The following is a 21,747-nucleotide window of genomic DNA, read 5'->3' on the forward strand; positions in this document are numbered from 1 at the left end:
AATCTACGCGTGGCCAGAAGGATCTCGCGACCTTGCACGTTGGCGCACTAGCCCAGCACTCGTTGAGTTGACTCGAGGTCCATCTTTCCAGGAGCAGACCACAGGTTCTCAGGGGAACCCCAATTATCTCATTTCGCGACGAAACCATCTTCAAAGTTCCCTGTCTAGCCAGCTCATCAGCCCAGCAGTTTCCCTTTATGCCGCTGTGACCGGGAACCCAAATGAGCCTGATGACGAAGTATTCGGATGCAATCGAGAGAGAAGCCAGACATTCCCCGACCAATCTCGAACGCACAAACAGCGAGCTCAAGGCCTTAATTGCCGATTGGCTATCGGAGTAAATATTTACTTCCTTAACGGTAATTACCGAAGTAAGCAACCAGTCCACCGCTTCCTTAATTGCGGATACCTCCGCTTGAAAAACACTACAGTGGTCCGGGAGCCTAAATTTAAGTTTGATGGGAGGCTCCTTACAGAATACTCCCCCACCAACCCTTCCGTCCAATTTCGAGCCATCCGTGAACATGTTTGCCATGCCTTGCCACCAAATGTTGCACCCCGTCCACTCATCCCTTGAGGGAATGTGAGTAGAAAAAGGTCCGCTCGGATTTAGTGTGGGTGTACAGTAATCGGGCACTATGGGGATGAACTCAAAGTTTTTAAGAATGCTAGAGTGTCCGTAACTTAAGTCTAGCCTATGGCATGAACACCTTAGTCTGATTGCGGCGCGTGCAGCGGTAGTTTTTCCTACAACGTCCACGGATGCCACATTCAGCATAGCGTTAAGCGCTAGAGTAGGAGTGGTACGGAGCGCCCCACTAATTCCAATGAGATCAGACCTTTATACCCTCAATAAACTTGTTGCAGTGAGATTCCAATTTATGAATCCCATCGCTGAAGTGAGAATCTAGAAGGCCGTTTGATAAAAACGCTTTCCACGCATGCATTTTTTTGGGGTTTGGAAACTAGCGATTTTAGCCATTGTCGAAATGCTGTTGTGACACGGTATATTGTCCCGATAAAAAATATTTTGTTTTTCTTTTGCCAACTGGGTATTTTTTCTCGAATTTTTTCCTTCAAGGTTATAATAATATTTTAGCTCTTATTTTTTTAACAGTTTGCAAGTAATCGAAAACCAAATACACAAACCTTTTGTATCCTAAAAAACTGATGCTAACAACTTCTTGGCCGATTTCTGGAAATGAACTCGTTTCGGAGCCAGAGAACCAAGCTCACACCACTCTTTAAACTCTTGTTTTGATTTAGGATTAGGGTAGTAGACCCAAGTCCCTTCCATAGTAATGAATTGACACACATTCAGTCAAAATATTGTTTACACTGCCCAATGAGAAGCCTAGGGCTTCTCCTAAATTTCTTACTCGACGATTTTCCACTGCGATATCCTGTATTTTTTCTACGATTTTTAGTTTTGTTATTGTTTTTAAACGTCCTTGAGGTGGGTCGTCTTCAAGGCTTGTACGGTCACGTATAAATTCAGCAATCCATCCTTTTACTGCACTAATTGATGGTTAAAGTCCTTACACACTTTCAATATTCGTTCATAAACTTCCTTTGCTTTTAAACCTTCCAATAATTGGTTCATATGTTTCTTAACCTAAAATCTTGCATCTGAGTCACATTTTCACGATGCCACAAGTCACATTTCCGCACAAAGTCTCATTGCAAAATTTGTGGTGCTACATAAAAGCGCGAAAATAAATTGAGAACGACAATAAGGAAGACTGCCAGCCGCTAAATACGATATAACCAAATACTTGCTTGAACTGACAGTTATTCGGGCTAAGAGATTAGACACATCAAGGAGTTCACGAACCCTAACAGCGGATAGTTGCCATTATTTCACAGCTGCGCAGCGCTCTCGAGTTGTAATACTTCTATTCCAACACAACAAAAAATTTGTTCACAAAAGTTGAAACGATTTTGCTTCCATGCAGCTGTAAAGAATAAAATCAGCTGACGTTTAACGAAATATTGGAAAACGGATTCGATTTTATAACGGTACATTTATGTGTATGTGCTTAACCAAAAAGTAACTTTAAGTATTTTTATGTGTAAATGTATTTGTGTATATGTTTCTATGTAATAGGCATATATGACGGTATTTTTTAGGCGATTGCATTATTTTATACGCCTCTAAGTATGCAATTGATATCACTATGACTACAAGAACAATATCCGTTTATCATAGTTTATCTCACACACACACGCATACACACTTATGGACAACAGTCATATATATATAAGCGCATATTTATACACACCCCATTTAAATGTTAATATATTCTGTATATAATGAAAATGTTCACCCTAGCAAAAATAGATACGATATCCGCTTATCCCATACATACTCCACATATGCCCACTACCATTATTTTACGTACATATGTAAATACATATAAGTATATGAACACTTTCGCCAAAAAACAGAAATAATCATTCGCAAACCCCCTTACTTTTACCCCCTCACACAGAGTATCACAAAGTTGGTTCACAAAACTTGATCAGAATTAATAGCGCGAATAATTTGGTTACCAGCAAAGTATGTATATAAAAACATAATTTTTTTAAGTAAAGTAAATATGAACGTAGCACAACCAGTGAAGGGACTTAAGCCTAGCAAAGACAGGCGTAATGCGTAAAAATATTTAAGCTTGAGCATTTGATTAGTAAACACAAGCAAGTAGCGAGTAAATGAAAACTCAAAATAAAAAGTACAAAGTAAACAAAATAAACAATTAAAAATTAAAAATTGAAAATCACAAAAAAAACAGTATCGAGCTACAAAACGTATAAAAGAGAATTAAATTCTATGATACGCTATGATTATAATTATATAGCGCGGATGAGGGATTCGATGGCACGTATCACACCAACATTGTGGTCAAACATAACGGCAGTTGTCTGTACGTGCCCCCTGGTATCTTCAAGAGCACATGCAAGATAGACATCACGTGGTTCCCATTTGATGACCAACACTGCGAAATGAAATTCGGTAGTTGGACTTACGATGGAAATCAGGTAAAGTGTTATTGTACAACACATACATGCATACATACATACACGCATACATACATACATACATACATACATACATACATACTTACATAACAGTACATATAATACAGAATCACGCAAACTTAACACCGCATATATACACGCATACGAACACACATGTATACATTTTACATATCAGCAAACGCATTGAATTTCTCCTCCCTTTTCTTCTCTCATGTGCGCATTACCGTACATACAACGTGCTCGCACGAACATTTTTTATTTTCTCCATTCACGGCCGATTTACACTTTCATTTACCTGATTTTGAAAACAAAATAAACTTTAAGATCTTTTTATTTCATATTTTGCATAGAACTTTATTTCACTTCAAGAATTTTATGCAGCCTACAAACCTTGCTCTGATGAAAATAAATTCCAAATAATTTAAAAACGACGCAAAGCAAGATCTGCCTTTAAAACGTTAAGGTTTCAGGTTATATCAATTGAAGTCTTCGAATAAAAAATAAATACTTAAAATATTTTTTTATTAAAGCAATTCAAATCTGAACATATATATAATCTGAATATATATATTTCTGCCAATAATGAAGTAATTTAGGCCAATTAAACAAGTAAAAAGCTTGAATAGTTCCCGTTGAGCTGCTGAGACTTAAAAGCTGATAGTTTAGACAAAACTTAGGGAAAATATTTATGAAAATATATAATTTTATAGGTGTAAAAATAACGGGGGTATATATACGCTTCCCTTAAGAAAATCGAAATTTTGTCCAAAACAATTATATTTTCAACCTGAAAAGTTAAGTATTTCTTCTTTCCTATTTGATAAGCTGGTTTTAAAATTTAGTGAACCATTTCGGAGCCGCCCCTTAGCCTTAAAATATCGTCAAAAAATGATATTCTTACATTAGGAATTGTACAAAAGGAGTAGAAAATAATAACCGTTTTTTACAATTTCGACTGCCGCCTACCATTTTATTAAAGAAATTTTCAGCCGTTCAGCTTCAGGCATATACATTTTGAGTCCTTATTCCTGTTTAGATAACCGAATGAGATGTTTAATAGTTCCTTGGTACCTAATGAAAATAATGCAAATATTATAAAATAGTTGAAAATTTGCGAAAGTATGCTTTATAATAGAGGGTGGCGCAAAATTAATCAGTAATCAATTGTATTTTTGAATCACTTTTTACTAAAAAAACATTATTTTGATTAATGAAAATATTTATTTTAAGCTTTACGCGCAACATTGCTTGACTGTCTGTACACTGCAGTTATCTGGATCATAAGTGGCAAATATGATTAACGTACGACGCCATTTTTAGAAATTGTAAATCTTCCGATAGGGTGATTAAATTTGTGCCATCTTGTGAAAAGATTATTCTTGTGAAAAGATTATTCTAATAGATTACTTTAATGAAATCTGTGAAATTTTCGAGATAAATTCCTTTCAATGTTGAGAATTCTCATTTTTCGTAGTTTTTTAAAGTGATTTTCAAATCACACATTTTCAATTTACTAGTAATTGAATTTCTGTATTCTTCATTCATCAATACTAAAAGAAAAGCAATATTTTTTTATTTATTTTTTCATGCGTGATATAAAATCTCTTGCACGGCAAAAAATTCCAATAGCAAATTTTCAGATCGCAGTTAATTGATTTTTGAGTAAATCAGCCAAATCAACCTTCTTCCTTCTACCATGGAAATAGGTTTAGATCGATCACTCCAATCACTCAGGAAAAACAATTTTAGATATGTAATAAAAAGTAGTGGCTATGCTTATGAATCAAACCAATGCAAGCTTCTCACTAACTCACCCACATGTATGTAGCTCTCTTGATTTAGAAATCGGCAAAAGCCATTGCGGATATAGTATGCAAGGAAAAGTAGGCTATGCTTATGAAGCAGTCCAATGCATGCTCACACCGACTAACCGACGTTACGCAACTGTGCTCTCTTGGTTTAGAAATCGGCAAAAACCATTGCGGATATAGTATGCAAGGAAAAGTAGGCTATGCTTATGAAGCAATCCAATGCAGGCCTCTCACTGACTAACCCTCACGTAGCTGTATGCTTTTGTTTTATAAATCGCGTGAGAGAAACGCCAGCCATGTATTGAGTGAGTGTAGTAAAGATTTCATAGCGTTGGCAGAGGAGTCAGATACAACAGGCGAGTATAATAGCAAAAGTATATATTTATTAGTAAAAGTGATGGAATAAGGATTAAAATAATGGCATAGATACCGAAATGGTTCATTTAATACATAATTTATTTTACACAGTTCCAAAACAGAGACCTTGACTGCCTTAATATTCCAGAGAGAACAATAAAATTACTAAAGGGGAAATTAAATTGATAAAAAGAAAAATTTAAATTTATAGCTCTTAGGTTGCGTTATATTGTTGAAGAAGTCCCTTACCGCAGTGATATGTTCCTTGCGTACTGTAATAGAGAAACTCATCCAAATATTTACAAAAAAAAAGTGAAAAATGTGATATAAACTTAATATGGCAGTTTGCAGACTATCGGACTGTATTCTAGCATCTGTCGTACTAATGTTGTAAAAAGTGGGCACTAAACTCTTCTGATCAGCGCTTTACAAACTCAAGAGCACTACTAGCTTTATTGGCTTCAAGTAAACTACCTGCAAAATGTTTTCAATAAATCTTTTATTTTTTTTTTTTTAGCAGCAAATTTGTTTTTATTTCACTAAATTTAAATACGCGTCAAAAAGGTGACGCGAACAGTATTGGGCTACTTGAGGACACCAAAACTTTTAATTTTGGCTGTTTATATGATACAAGGTGGTGCAAAATTACACACCCAATTTTTTTTTTTTTTTTTTGAAAAGCTTGTTTACTGAAAAAAAAGTGGTTAAGTAATGAAAATTTTAATTTTTTATCCTTGCCCACACCATTGCTTGTCTGCTTATATACAGCAGCTGCCGAGTTCAGAAGTAACTAATATGCTTGACGTTCAGCGCCATTTACAAAAATTATAAAACTTTCGTTGGTGTGAATAATTTTGTGCCACTTTGCAAAAATCAGTTATAATTTCCAAAACAAAAAAAAATTTCTTAATTATTTTCGGAATCACATTAAAAAATAAATTAAATGACACTTTCTGTCCCATCTTGTTTTAGAAGATTAAAATTTCTGTGTTCCATAAAAATCATCTTCATTCACCACCTAAAACATGCCTTTTTTAATCGAATTAATATAAAGTTAAATAGCCTAACGACAAAAAAATATCGCTAAAGTATTAAAAATTTCACTCTCACGATCATTGGGAGCAACATCATTAGAAATAAAAAAACTGTTTTTATAAAAAAAGATAAAAAAGATTTAAACATTATTTTAAATTTTTATTTTTGAAAATAATTTTTTTTTTATATTATTTTTAAAATAATGGTTTAATATTTTGCGTTTAAAAAATGGTATTCAGTAAAATATTATTATTTTCTATTCGGCATTAAATGAAAAAAGATGTAGTTCAAATAAATAATAAAAAAAAATTAATTTTTGTTAATACAAATCAAGATGCTTATGCTAAAAACATCTTTAATTAAAGTATTTTATTTTATTATTTTTTTTTTTCTTGTAACAATACATTTGCAAGAAAAGTTGTATTGATTTTTTACTACTTTGTGTAAGACTTTCGTACTATTAATTCTACATTCCTACCGTTACTATCAATTCCCCTGTATGTACTTATTTATTTATCGCCGACATACCCAAGTACTTGCTGCCACTAAATACCCTGTACTCAGTATGTAGTACTAACGCTTAATTTTTCGACCACTACCATTTTTGTATTTGAGCTGCTGCTGCCACCTGCTGCTACAACTTCCACAAAAATACAGATTTAATATTTTTTGTAATTTTACTGCGCTTCTTTTACTATCCCCTCTCTGATTATTATCCACTACTATTTTAGCCAATAAACTCTACAATTAATATATTTAATTTTTTTTTTTTTCAAATATACTGCAAACAAACTTGAAACTTGAAAACAGTTCACTGCGTTTTTGTGAATTGCAAAACCAAAACACAAACAAATAAACAAGAGAAAAAAAAACAAAGAAATCGGCCAACTGCTTAAAAATACAAGGTGTTGACTCAAAACTGCCAAGCTCTTGGCTTAGTAGTTTTCCGTTGACACCCACTGTACAAGAAAAAACAACACGAATGCAAGTTAGGCAGCCGCTAATTGGAATCATGTGTGAAATGCCAATTTTTTCGAAAAACCAAAATATTTTAGAATATGTTTTAAAAAACAAGTGATAAAATTATAAAAACAAATTCGAAAAAATTACGATTTCAACTATTTTGCATGGAGAGAAGGAAATCAACAAAAATTAACTAAGCCACGCCCAAATTTTTTTACAACATAAAAGAAGAAAAAGAATATTTAAGCGTGTAAAAAATTTGGACGTAAGTAACGACTCTTAATGAAAGACAAACAAATTTGTTTACTGGCTCCCACAGGAGACTAAAGCAGGGGAGAGCCAAGGCGAAGGAGAATAAGCATCAAATCTCTCAAATTCACTACCATGGCGCGCTCCCTCGCTTTTTTCCCAGATGTCACTGTTGCGGGGACAGCAAATATAGCACTAAACAAAAGCACCCTGTGCAGACATAAGAAAAAAATAAAGAATGCAAGCACTTTGAAGCACACACAAAAATGATGATTCCCCACCTGTAAATACCTACACCAACATTAGAATTTTTAAGAAAATTTGACAGCTGGATTGAGAGTTGTGCCAATTTGTTGAGGAAAAATCGTAACAAAATGTTTTTGGTATTGGAAGTAAAATATTTTAATTTGAAAACTTGTACTACTGCAAAACGTTCCTGGTACTCGTAATAAAAAATTAATTAATTTGAAAATTTGTATTCCTAAGCAAATTATTTTAAACTTCTCACATTTTGCGATGTGCCAACAACTTAGCCCTACTCAACTTTCAATAACAGCTGTCACTTTTGCGCACACTATTTTACTAAAAATAATATTTCTTTCACTCTCGTTTCGCTAACTTCTTCACAAAAAATTTGTATACCTCTTTAATACTCGCATACACACACATACACGTGCTCCTCATATAAGACATACATACATACAACATAAGTGTCGTTCTCTTCAATGTTGTCTTGGTTCTTTTTTACAATTTCTCTTTGTAAAAATTAACTACTTTACAATATTTTGAATTAAAAGAAAATATTAATGCCAATATTTTTAAATTATCTCTTTCCCCACTTTGCCCTAACCGGAAAACAACAACACGAAAACTCGTCAAAACACACAAACACTAAACGCCTTTTCAATCCGTTACAAATGCAACCCTGTCTCCAACCCTTCCTTAAACACATATGGGAAACTATCTCTTACAAACTTTTGTCTCTGCACAAAATTTTGTAAATAAAAAAAAACAACAAAAAACCATAATACTAAAAAATGTACTACAATAAAAAAAAAACAGTTGGATTTGGTTTTGAATTCCGAAGATGGAGGGGATCTTTCCGATTTCATAACAAATGGCGAGTGGTATCTGCTTGGTTAGTAAATTTTGTTATACTACTTTCTGTGTGAGTTTTAAGCGTTTTTCTTTAAATGTATTTTTTCCGCTATTCAAAATGGTGTTATTATAAGTTTAAAATTTTTGGTATAAACAAATTTTAGCATACGAAATTTGACATGCAAAGCATATATTCTTATATATAAATATGTATATATAGTTTCAATAAAAAATATTTAATTTGTATACTTTTATATGTCCGTCCTGTAAAAAAAATTTGAATGAAAAAGTAGTAGAATTCGTAATATTAGAGTTGCGTTTAAAAATTGGAAGGTTTTCAAGTCGACTTGTTTAAAGTAATAATAAGAAGAAATGAATAAAAACGGTATAAGAAAAAATTATGTGGGTTGAAATTAAATTAAATTAATGACAGCAAATTATAACAAAATAGAAAATGTGAAAAAATACAAAAATTATAATAAAATAAATTAAATTAAACTGATTATGTTAAAATGAAAAAAAAAGGAAAAAAGAGAAAAAATATGAAAACTGGATTAAAAAATTAATAAAAAAATGAAACAAAAATATTAAATAATACAAATAAAAATAAAACAAAAAAAATAAATTTAATTATATTAAATTAAAATAAAAACAAATTAAAAACTAAAGAAAAATAACCTAATATAAAATAACATAAAGCTGAATTAAAATAAAAAACCATTAAATTAAACCGAAATAAAATAAAATAGAATAAAATAAATTAAAAAGAATATAAAAAAGTAGGAAATACAAATAAAATAAGAAAAATAAAATTAAAAAAATGCACATAAAATGATATATTCTAAAATTAAAACAAAACAAATTATGAAAAGTATACTATAAAAAAATTAAGAAAAAGGATAAATTTAAGTAGTAAAAAATAAAGTTAAATTAATTATTTAACTATTTTAAATTATTATTTAAATTATTTAAAATGAAACAACTTATATTAAAAAATACAATAAATAAAATATAATAAATAAAATATAAAATAAATAAATAAACTAAAATATAATAGGTCTATTTATAAGTTCGTGCGGTTTTACAACAGATGGCGTAACTTGATTATTATTCCATCGATCCACATTTCCAAACATTCATTGGAGAGCTACTGTCGTAAGGCACAAACGTCAGTATAAGTTTTTTATTTGAAGCGTAAACAACAATATTTTTACCACACTTGAAAATGTCGAATTTCGTGCCAAATAATGTGTTTTTGCGGGGAATTCTTCTTCATTATTTTAATATGAAGAAAAAAGCAGCCGAAAGTCATCGTATCTTGGTGGAAGTTTATGGTGAGCATGCTCTATCTGAGCGAACGTGCCAAAAGTGGTTTGCACGCTTTAAAAGTGGTGATTTTGGCTTGGAAGACGAAGAACGCGAGGGTGCGCCGCCAAAGTTCATGGATACCGAATTGGAGGAATTGCTCGATCAAGATCCGGCTCAAACGCAAGAAGAGGTTGCAAAAACTTTGGGAGTTGATCAATCAACCATTTCCAAACGTTTAAAAGCCATGGGAATGATCCGAAAGGTAGGCCATTGGGTGCCGTATGAATTGAAGCCAAGAGACGTTGAACGCCGTTTTATGGCATGCGAACAACTGCTTCAACGGCACAAAAGAAAGGGTTTTTTGCATCGAATTGTGACTGGCGATGAAAAGTGGGTCCATTACGACAATCCAAAACGTCGGGCAACGTATGGATACCCTGGCCATGCTTCAACATCGACGTCGGCGCAGAATATTCATGGCCTGAAGGTTATGCTGTGTATCTGGTGGGACCAGCTGGGTGTTGTGTATTATGAGCTACTGAAACTGAATGAAACGATTACGGGGGATGTCTACCGACGACAATTGATGCGTTTGAGCCGAGCACTGCGAGAAAAACGGCCGCAATACGCCGATAGACACGACAAAGTTATTTTGCAACATGACAATGCTCGGCCACATGTTGCACAAGTGGTCAAAACATACTTAGAAACGCTCAAATGGGATGTCCTACCCCACCCGCCGTATAGTCCAGACCTTGCGCCATCCGATTACTATCTCTTCCGATCGATGCAACATGGCCTGGCTGACCAGCACTTCCGTAATTACGATGAAGTCAAAAAATGGATCGATTCGTGGATTGCGGCAAAACCGACCGAATTTTTCACAAAGGGAATCCGTGAATTGCCAGAAAGATGGGAAAAAGTAGTAGTAAGCGATGGACAATATTTTGAATATTAAATTTGTAACCATTTTACGTCAATAAAGTTTCAAATTTCGAAAAAAAACCGCACGAACTTATTCATAGTCCTATTACTTAAATAAGATAATATAAAACTAAATTAAAACATAGAAAAAAAATAAAATGGTGAAAAAATTAACAATAAAAAGATTTAAAATAATCAAAAATAATATAAGAATGCATTTAAATAATAAAAAATTTAACTACACGATGTCAAAATTATATAAAATTAAATTAGATACGTTAAATGAAGTGAAAAATGAATAGAATAAAATTAAATAAAAATAAAACAACTAAGAACTAAAAACAAAGAAAATTATATTAAACTAAATACAATAAATATAAATAAAATGAAATACATGCATATTTTCCATAAAATAATAAATACATAAAATAATATATTATATAAAAAGGTTATCAAAAAAGTCTTGCGGTATTTTTATTGAATTTTTAATTGTTCATAAAATTGGTTATAATAATGCGATTTAAGTCAAACATGCGCCGTTTTGTTCGATGACGAGTTCCCAACGAGATGCCAACTTCATAATGCCCCTCTTATAGAAGCTCGCTTCCCTATTGTCAAAAAACTCGGAGAGCCAATCTTCACAGGACTCTCTTGTGGACAACTTCGGACTACCAAGCTCGTTCGCCATGGACAGAAATAGGTGGTAATCACTTGGTGCGAGATCCGGACTATACGGTGGATGCAAAAGAACCTCCCATCCGAGCTCCCGGAGCTTCTGGCGCGTCACCAAAGATGTGTGTGGCCTGGCGTTGTCCTGATGGAAGACAATTCGGCCTCTGTTGATCAAAGATGGCCTCTTCTGATGGCCTCTGCTGCATTCAAGCGGTCCAGTTGTTGGCAGTACAGGTCCGAATTGAGTGTTTGGCCATAGGGGAGCAGCTCATAGTGGATGATTCCCTGCCAATCCCACCAAACACACAGAAGAACCTTCCTGGCCGTCAATCCAGGCTTGGCCACCGTCTGGGCAGCTTCACCGCTTTTCGACCACGACCGTTTGCGCTTCACGTTGTCGTAAGTGACCTACTTTTCATCGCCAGTCACCATCCGCTTCAAAAAACGGGTCGATTTTGTTGCGATTCAGAAGCGATTCGCATGCATCCATACGGGCAAAAATGTTTTTTTGCGTCAAGTCGTGTGGCACCCATACATCGAGCTTCTTTTTGAATCCAAGCTTCTTCAAATGGTTTATAACGGTTTGATGACTCATGCCCAGCTCTTGGCCGATGCTACGGCTGCTATTATGCCGGTCTCTTTCGATCAATTCAGCGATTTTATCGCAATTTTCGACGACAGGCCTTCCGGACCGTGGCGCATCTTCGATCACCTCTGCACCAGAACGAAAACGTTGAAACCCTCGTTGAGCGGTGGAAATGGAAACTGTATCGGGTCCATAACCTGCACAAATTTTATTGGCAGCATGAGATGCATTTTTGCCTTTATCGTAGTAGTACTGTAAAATATGCCGTATTTTCTCTTTATTTTGCTCCATGTTTGCGACGCTATAACTCACGAACGACTAGAAGCAAACAACAATTAATCAAACACGTGTTAGCACGTGAAAAGAGCTTTCCAAAAAGCTCTAGCGTGAACCGATGCGACGAATACAACTAGAACTACGCGCCTGCAAAGACAAGCTTGCGGAAATACCGCAAGACTTTTTTGACAACCTTTATTTAAATAAAAAAAAGTGCATGTGGCGTAGTGCACATAACAGAAGTGAAACTTTCAAGGCAGTGAAAGGAAGAGGGAGGTACCCGAGAGAGAATGAGAGAGAGGAGAAATATATATCTAAATAAATTCACGACATTTGCAGAGAATACAAATAGACAAAATTTACAAAGAACGAAGAAGGGTCGACCGGTGTAGGTAAACGACGGACACAAACCGTGGCAACAACGCGCAAGTCTCCGAGCGTTCATCACCCGCACAAACGCAGCGAATCCAGGCCCACAGCAACGGCACAAATTACCGCAAGGCAATACCAATAAATCCGTCACCGGAATGGATAGCACTTTATAGTAGGCACAAGCACTAGCCAGGAAACGGAAATAAGCGCCAAAAAGTAGGCACCAAAAAACAAAAGCCATAAAAGTTGGGACCAAAAAACGAAAATATAACGCCAAAAAGTAGGCACCAAAAATATATTTCCTGCAAGTTTGCACCAACAAACAAGCGCCAAAAAACAAAAGCCAAAAAAGTTGGGACCAAAAAACGGAAATATAAAAATATAAAAAAATAAATATCCTTTGATGAGTACTGCCTAATAACAAAAATAATAATAAAATCAAATAAAAAAGTAAACTTAAATAAAATAAAAATTAAATTAAATTAAATTAAACTCATTAAGTTGAAATTAAATAAATTAAAAACAATACAAAAATAAAATTAATTTAGTTAGGTTAAAATTCTCGAAAAATGGTGTAGAGTAGCCACAATTGATCGAGTTCAAAGAACAGCCTGCCTCCTGATAACAGGATGCTTAAGTACAACACCTACTAAGGCTCTAAATACGTTGCTTCACTTGTTCCCTATCGATCTGGCTGGCAAAGCGATTGCAGCGAAAGCAGCGACACGCATGAATGCTATATCGAAATGGAATAAGTATCTTGGCCATTCGGCCATACTGAACAGGAACACTGTTATCTCTTCTGACATAGACTATCATGTAAGTCTTCCATCACCACCCTTGCTATTCTCCTGTTCACTCCCAACTAGGGAAGAATGGAAGACAAATCTAACCGAAATCAATGGCCCTCTGACTATATATACAGATGGTTCAAAACAAGACGGCAAAGTGGGATTTGGAATCTTTTCCAATTCCCCTCACATCAATCTATCATTTAGATTACCCGACTACTGTAGCGTATTCCAAGCGGAAGTATGCGCTATCTGGTATGCTGCGAAAACTCTCTTAGAAAATAGAATATCACTAGAGGATATCCGCTTTTTCACCGACAGTCAAGCGGCCGTTCGAGCACTCAGCTCCTCTTATACCCACTCAGATGTGGTTCGATCCTGTCTCTTATCTCTTAACGAGATAAGTGTTCAGAATTCTGTCCAAGTTATCTGGATACCGGGTCACAGTGGATTCGAAGGTAACTGCAAAGCTGATGAGCTCGCAAGAGCTGGAGCTGCGCAATCAAATGTTAGTAACTTACCCACAATCCACATTCCGCTCTCAACATGTAAATTACTCATTGATCGAGAATTTCACAGCATTGCTGATCGGAGGTGGCGAGTGGAAACTACTTGCGTTACGACCAGACAAATCTGGCCATCCTACAATCTGAAACAGACAAAAACCCTTATAAGTCTTTCGAAACACGAACTAAGGCATATAATATCTCTTATCACCGGCCACTGCCTGTTGGGCACTCACGCACGTCGGCTCGGGGTTCCTCAAAACGACCTGTGCAGATACTGCGAGGACGAAGATGAGGAAGTATCGAGCAGACATTTGCTGTGCAGTTGTCCCGGTCTAGCCAGAAGTCGCCTCGCTCTTCTTGGCTCTCCAACAATTGACAATCTTTCAGTACTCTCGAACCTGAAAATCGAATCTCTCATCAAATTCTCGAAACGAATTAATATCTTTGACCAAAATCCACAATAAAAATCTCGGTTAGGTGGGGAAATCATGTAACATAATGAGCTCTAGGGCAACACAACGGACCCAACTTGCGGTCTATGTGGCACTCCGATGCGGGGTCACCCTTAAACCAACCAACCAACCAGGTTAAAATAAAAATAAAAATAAAATAAATTTCAGGTAATAAAAAAATTGAATTTAATTAAATAAGTTAAGATAAACAAATTTAAAATAATAAAAGAATTAAATTAAATTACAGTTAAAATAAAATAAATTTAAAATAATAATAAAAAGTAAATTAAATTAATTAAGTTAAGATAAAACAAATTTAAAATAATAAAAGAATTAAATTAAATTACTTCAGTTAAAATAAAATATATTAAAAATATTACAAAAATTAAATTTATGTAATTAAGATAAAAATAAGTAATAAAATAAATTTAAAATAATAAAAAAATAAACTAAATTACTTAAGGTAAAATAAAATAAATTTAAAATAATACAAAAATTAAAATAAATAAATTTAATTGATATAAAATAAATTTAAAATAATAAGAATATTAAATTTAGTTACTTAAGTTGAAATTAAATAAATTAAAAATAATACAAAACTTAAATTTAATGAATTAAAATAAAAATAAGTAATAAAATAAATTTAAAATAATACAAAAGTTAAAATAAATAAATTTAATTGATATAAAATAAATTTAAAATAATAAGAATATTAAATTTAGTCACTTAAGTTGAAATTAAATAAATTAAAAATAATACAAAAATTTAATTAAATTCATTAAGTTAAAATAAAATAAATTTAAAATAATAAAAACTTACAAAAGTTAAATCAAATTAATTAAATATTAAATTAAATTATAATCTGAAAACAGTTGGAGGAATACGAAATTAAAATCTAACCAAAATTCAACGCCATAACAATTCATATAATATACATAGAAGTCATATAACTATGACAAAAAATTTAAATTTGTGAATTTGTAGTAAATAGAAAGCAAAAGTTTCAAATTCGAAAATTTCTATTTTGCTTAGCTACCAGTAATTCATTGAAATGCTTAAAAAACTATGCCTAGTCGAAATTTCTGTTGGTTGTAGCGAAAGTACGCATTTATCTAATAAATATATTTATTTGTACGCTTGAATTTTTGTTTTATGCCAAACTTTATATTTTTGTTTGTAGAGTTAATATATGTACATATATATATAAATCCTGAATGTGTTTGAATCCTTCCTATTTCAATTCAGATTTCACTAATAAAGTGTTCTCTCTCTCTCTCTTTCTTTTTCTATGCAATTTATTCAACAACCAAATTCTACTACTTCCTCCCTAAATTTGCCACATGTATTACTTTTTTACTTAAATAAAAAATATGTATATTACAAAAACATATATTCATCTACATATATATTTGAATAAAAACTATATAACGAACGACGATGCAAAAACAATGGGCAATGCACCGGAATATAACAGCCATGCCGGGCAAGAAGAATACCATCGTCTACGCCTGCTGCCCGGAACCCTACGTGGACGTCACATTCACGATACAGATCCGACGGCGTACATTATATTATTTTTTCAATTTAATTGTGCCGTGTGTGCTGATATCATCGATGGCTTTATTAGGATTTACACTACCTCCCGATTCGGGCGAAAAATTAACATTAGGTAAGTAAATCGAAAAACAACACAATGGCCAAAATTCAAAATTATATTTTAACTCATACAATTTGTGAAAAATCGTACTTTATATAATTGTCACATCTACATATACATATAAACTTTTTCAAGCGACATTTTCAGGTGCTCAATTACCAAGTAACGAAGTAAAGAATATGCGAAGTGGTAAATAAGAAAAGCAATTTTTTCCCCTACACAAGAATCTTCGAAATATGTGAGGTTTTTCGGTAATATTAATGCGAAAATGTGAGGTTATGTTTTACAACTTTTTTTTTTGTACCAGAGCAGCTCTAATTGCCAGCTTAATCTGCGGTAGCGAAATGAGGAAATGCTGGATTTTAAATAATATTCAAAAATTCTATGTTTTAAATAAAATTAACTAGAGCGTAACTTAATGAAAAACGTCTGCATGAAACTAAAATTGATTAGAAAATTGACAATTATGGTTAAAGCTGGAAAAGTTAACGGAAACCCCTTGGAAACGCACCGAGATTTCTACTTGTCAATACGAAATATGGCTTTTCGGACTTTCACTTGTTTATGAACATTTTACTTCTTTCATTTTTTTTTTAGCTGTACTTTAAGCTGCTTCAATTCAAGGTTCATGAAATACTAATGACTTAATTTTCTTACTCCATGCGATAAACTAAGATTCCCAAAATTCAGAAGGAGCACTTCGGTCAGTATCTCGTGAATAACTTTAGTAATGCTGGCTTCCAATGACTCTATCGAAACTGTTTTATCCACAAAGAATTTAGACTTTACATATCCCCACAAATAAAAATCAAAGGTGTTATATCAGTCGATCTTGGTGGCCTGATTCGAGAGATAAATTTGCTCACCGAAACGACGACCCACTAAATTCATTATTTAGTAAAGTATGTATGTAGTTGAAGAGCAGTTACGCATGATCTGTCAAAAAACCCACTTGGAAAAAGTACCTCCAATCTGATCGCCCATTACTTCTATCAAAGTTCGAGAAGCAATCCTACAGTCGTGATCTGCAGCCTCGATGTTGTCTTAAAAATGGAAGAACTTAAGTCTGTTTCTACCTCCAAACTGTAGATTATTTTATGGCAAACTCATTCGTGATGGCAATACTTTCGGAGATTTGCCATTAGCGGGCGAGGAGCGACCGCTTTTAGAAACACCTTTCTTTATCAATAGACATTGAACGAGGTGCCAACCGAATAGTAGATGTGCACTACTAAATACAATGAGCTCAGCTACGGTGGCCTCGTGCTAAATGTGGTGGAAAGAACTTGTAGATATTTTTAGTCCGCAGAAATTTATAGTGCGCTGAACATCTTGGCATCTACTGCCAGTACCTCACGCACATAGAGATTCGCCACCAGCGGCCCGTTCTAGACGCGGAGGCTTTCAACGCTTTATTCAGCTGGCATATCTTTTTAGATTGAAACTAACAATACCTGGAATTCTGCGAACTTTTGTGCGTTCTAACTTAAGAGTTTAGGAAACTGTTAATGAGCTTCTCTATGGGCGGCCGCTGTAGACGAATTGTGTTGTGCGTGATGATAGGAAAAGTTTTTTCAAACAGTTTATCTGCTGTTCGGAGGCGGCGTAGAACTGTACATAGGGCGCTCTGTTTGGAGGAATAACTCGACCAAACTCTCAGCAATTATACAATCATAGAAGGTGGCTCAGAATTAATCATTCACTTTTATTTTTGAGTTACTTTTTTATTAAATAAAAAACAATATTATAAATGATGGAAATATTTATTTTGACCTTTATGCGCTCCATTGCTTGTCAGTTTGTATACTGCAGTTATCTACTTCACAAAGGTCAAATATGTTGAACGCACGACGCGGTTTACAAAAATTATAAATCTTCCGATAGGGTGATTAATTTTGCGCCACCTTTTAGATAGGTATTTGTGCATTCGTAAAGGGGGAGCTAGTTAGAATTAGCGATCCCTGTCACTTCTGACTCCATAACTTCTTAAGCGATTCTAGAAAAATGCACCACCTGCTGCTCTCTGGGACTATTTGGCTGACAACAATACAAAATTCTAAATGAAACCAATTTTTTCTATTTTTCCCCCCAATGCAAGTAAGGTTTTACCCCTTCTCCGCTATCACCAGGGGATACCGCATTGAATACTTTCAGCTGATGATATTTTCATATAACTTAAAAATTTGCTCTTTATACACCAATTTTTTTTTTGCAATGCAAGGGAATTGTGAGTGAAACTTTTTCAGCTTTAATCCATAATTAATAGCGTTTAATTAAACTCAAAATTTTAGCAATAGAAAAATTCTTTCTGTTTAATTATTTTATTACAATAATAACAACAAAAACTTAAAATATATAAATAAAAAACTTCAAATCCCGAATATTCCCACACGACAACTATCTCAGGCACAGGAAGTGTCCCTCAACACTCGTGCAACCTCAAAAGGATAGTCTGCTTCCAACAAACCAACGCTTTATGCAACTCTACATTCATAGTATTGATTTATTTGTATTTAATTATTTTTCGATACAGTGATTTTTAGGACTCCTGCCAAGCAGCGCTATTCATTTACTTAGTATTCGTATAAAAATATTTAAATTTTGTTTTAATTTTTATGAAGGCATTTTAATTGAAACATTTTATATGGTTTTCTTTTTTTATTATCTTTGATTACAGGCGTAACTATACTTCTATCCTTAACAGTATTTCTAAATCTTGTTGCTGAATCCATGCCGACAACGTCGGACGCTGTTCCTCTTATAGGTACACTGCAAAAAATTAGAAGAAAACCAAATCACAAATAGCGTACAGAGAAAACAAAAAACGAAAAACAAAATTAACTAGTTTTATTAGATTTATGAAATAACTTCTAGCAAACATACATACACGCATACATGCATAAGTAAAACGACTCAATTCATAGAATTTGTTCGTCAACAAGAGCACACATACTAACTATTCACATATACACACACACACGCACACACATGCATACACATTGTATTAGCTGCCTAGTTGAAAATGTGAAGAATGAGAAAATTTGTATTATTCTGCATTTTGTTTAAGTTTTCCTTTGGCATTTTGGTTCTTTCATTTCAAACTTCATTTCGAATTTATTGCTGTACTAGCTAATGGTCTCAGAGCTCGCTATACACCACAATAAATGCAAACATACACACATTCGTATATAAAAAAATGAGCAAAATATTATTTTCACAATTGCCTTTTGAATAAATTTGTGTTCGGAATTTCTAAACAAAATGGACGAAGCGTTGTTTTCATGCGGATAAATACGAGTCAGACCAAATTTGGGTAGCTCGAAAAGGTGAAGAATTTTAGGAAAAGACAAAATGTGAACTCTTTTGTACTTGTTTTTAAATTTCGAGAATCTTGTATTAGCAATAAGTTTTTAAATTTTTTTAAAAAAACACAAAAACTAAACCTTTCATATTCACCCAGATATATTAGCTAATAAAAAGAAAAAACAGTATTTTAAGAATCTCAGATTGAAAAGATACTCGTAATAGATCAGAAATGATTATAGCCACAATAGTACTTTCAAAATATATTGAAGTGACTATATTGCAAAGAACAAAGGGAAATGCTAATTTGTTTATGACATTTTTAAGACACTTAAATTTTAAAGATAATAGATACAGACATAATTAACGCAGAATAGTATTTTGAAAACATATTGAAATTTTTGCAATTTTTTTTAATTAAAAAGAGAATTTCAAAGAATGAAGGGAAATTTTCGTTTGATTATGTCATTTTTCGAAATATTTTAGGAATTTAAGAACTTAGGCTCTTTTATTGTATTTGAATTTCGAGAACCTTAGATAGAAAAGATAAATAATTAACGCCAAAAAAGTATTTTAAAAATATATTGGAATTAAAATTTGTTTAATTTTTCTTTTTGAAATAAAAAGGGAAAATAATTCAAAAAATGATGGCTGTTTTTGAATAATTTGTATTTTTTTTTTTATTTTGAGTTCAAAACCCCAATTATCCCATTATGAAAAAGTGGTAAAAATTTCCTAGTCATATATTTTTCATGAAACATTTTTATTATTCCCATAATATATTTATACACTTTAAAACGTTGAATAACTTATCATATTTTGAAATTCAAAATGAAAATAAAAAAGGTTTTAAAAATCATTAGTGGCTTAAACGCTGAATGACATCCCATATTTTAACATTAAAGATTCAAATTTTTTTGTACAAAAAAGATTCTAAAAATCATTGATAGTTAAAACGTTGAATGGTTTGCCATATTCCAATATTAAAAATACAAATTTTTTTGTACGAAAAATATTCTAAAAATCATTGATAGTTAAAACTTTAAATGAATTGACAAATTTTAAAATTGAAAATTCTTTTTTGTTTTGTGCAAAAAAAGAGTTTAAAGATTTTAATTTTTTTGTACAGAAAAGATTCTAAAAATCATTGATAGTTAAAACGTTGAATGGTTTGCCATATTCCAATATTAAAAATACAAATTTTTTTGTACGAAAAAGATTCTAAAAATCATTGATAGTTAAAACTTTAAATGACTTGCCATATTTTAAAATTAAAAAAAAAAATTCCAGACAAGAAGAACGTTTTTAAAAAGTTTGTTTAAAAAAGTTAAAAAACATATAGGTATACGTGTATATTTCAATAAAATTTAAGCATAAAAATGACCCAGAAATGCAAATTTTCTTCAAAATTGTGGAGACAAATTATTGACAATGTTTTCTTTTTCCAAATCGTTCTTCTCAAAGTTGTTGTTGAGCATAGACTAAAAACAAAAACAAATGCAACAACTCGGTTAGCCGGTTAGTTAACCTTTCTAATACTCTTTAAGTGTTTCCAAACAAATGTAATTTATGGCAAGGAGCTGCCAACATATGTTTATTTATGCGAGTTGCGTAATCTATTCGCCACTCGCTAATGCTTGGCGAATCGAAGGCGCCTATAATTAAAAAGAGACACGTTAACAATGGAACCCCTCTTCTTCTAACTACGATATTTCAAAAAATAGAGCTAAATCCTTGAATAACTGCCCATATTATCCCTTATGACTCTAAGATACTATGATAGGAATGCGTTTTCTAATTTTTTGCATTGCATTTTTTAATTTGTTGAAATAGTGAACTAGAATCTTCAACTTTTTTCGGAAAGTGGGAAAAAAATTATTTCAAATACAAATAATCAGTATCAAATGCTTTTGAGTGAACAAGAATTATACGGAATGTTACGTTATTTTCATCGAATTCTTGTCTAATATTATCACTGACATTCGGTAGTGCTGTAGTAACACTTCACTATGACCTTAAGCCAGACATGGCCTAACTAATCAGGGAACGTCCCCTCAGAACTGCATTAGTTTGCTTATATACGAAGTGTTCCAGGACTTTGGAAAAAGACGGCATGATCGCTATCGGTCGACTTATGTTCGTTATTTTTTTTTTTTATCCCTCCTCTTCTCTTAGATTTTTCCCTCCAACCCGGGACTGCTTCCGCATTGCTTCGAGGGAGAGGGCCAAGACGGCGTCCTAAGAAGGACACTTACTCACTCACCCTGCGTGCTTGGTCTCCTGTTTAGAGAAACCTATGCTTAACGCTCTTCAACATAACTTTCCATTAAACGCTTCTATTTTCG

The 21,747-nt window shown here is 33.1% G+C and overlaps 1 protein-coding gene across 1 annotated transcript in view; it reads left to right on the forward strand.

Annotated features, from left to right (window-relative positions):
* The window catches only part of LOC128864676 (neuronal acetylcholine receptor subunit alpha-7), a 323,769-nt gene that overhangs the window by 227,788 nt on the left and 74,234 nt on the right, over positions 1 to 21,747 (forward strand). The window contains exons 5-8 of the mRNA XM_054104429.1: positions 2,859 to 3,039; positions 8,517 to 8,592; positions 15,917 to 16,111; positions 18,777 to 18,863. Coding sequence (XP_053960404.1) covers positions 2,859 to 3,039; positions 8,517 to 8,592; positions 15,917 to 16,111; positions 18,777 to 18,863 — 539 coding nt within the window. The remainder of the gene's footprint in view (positions 1 to 2,858; positions 3,040 to 8,516; positions 8,593 to 15,916; positions 16,112 to 18,776; positions 18,864 to 21,747) is intronic.

The sequence above is a fragment of the Anastrepha ludens genome, chromosome 5, assembly GCF_028408465.1.
Source record: "Anastrepha ludens isolate Willacy chromosome 5, idAnaLude1.1, whole genome shotgun sequence".
Taxonomy (NCBI): Eukaryota; Metazoa; Arthropoda; class Insecta; order Diptera; family Tephritidae; genus Anastrepha; species Anastrepha ludens.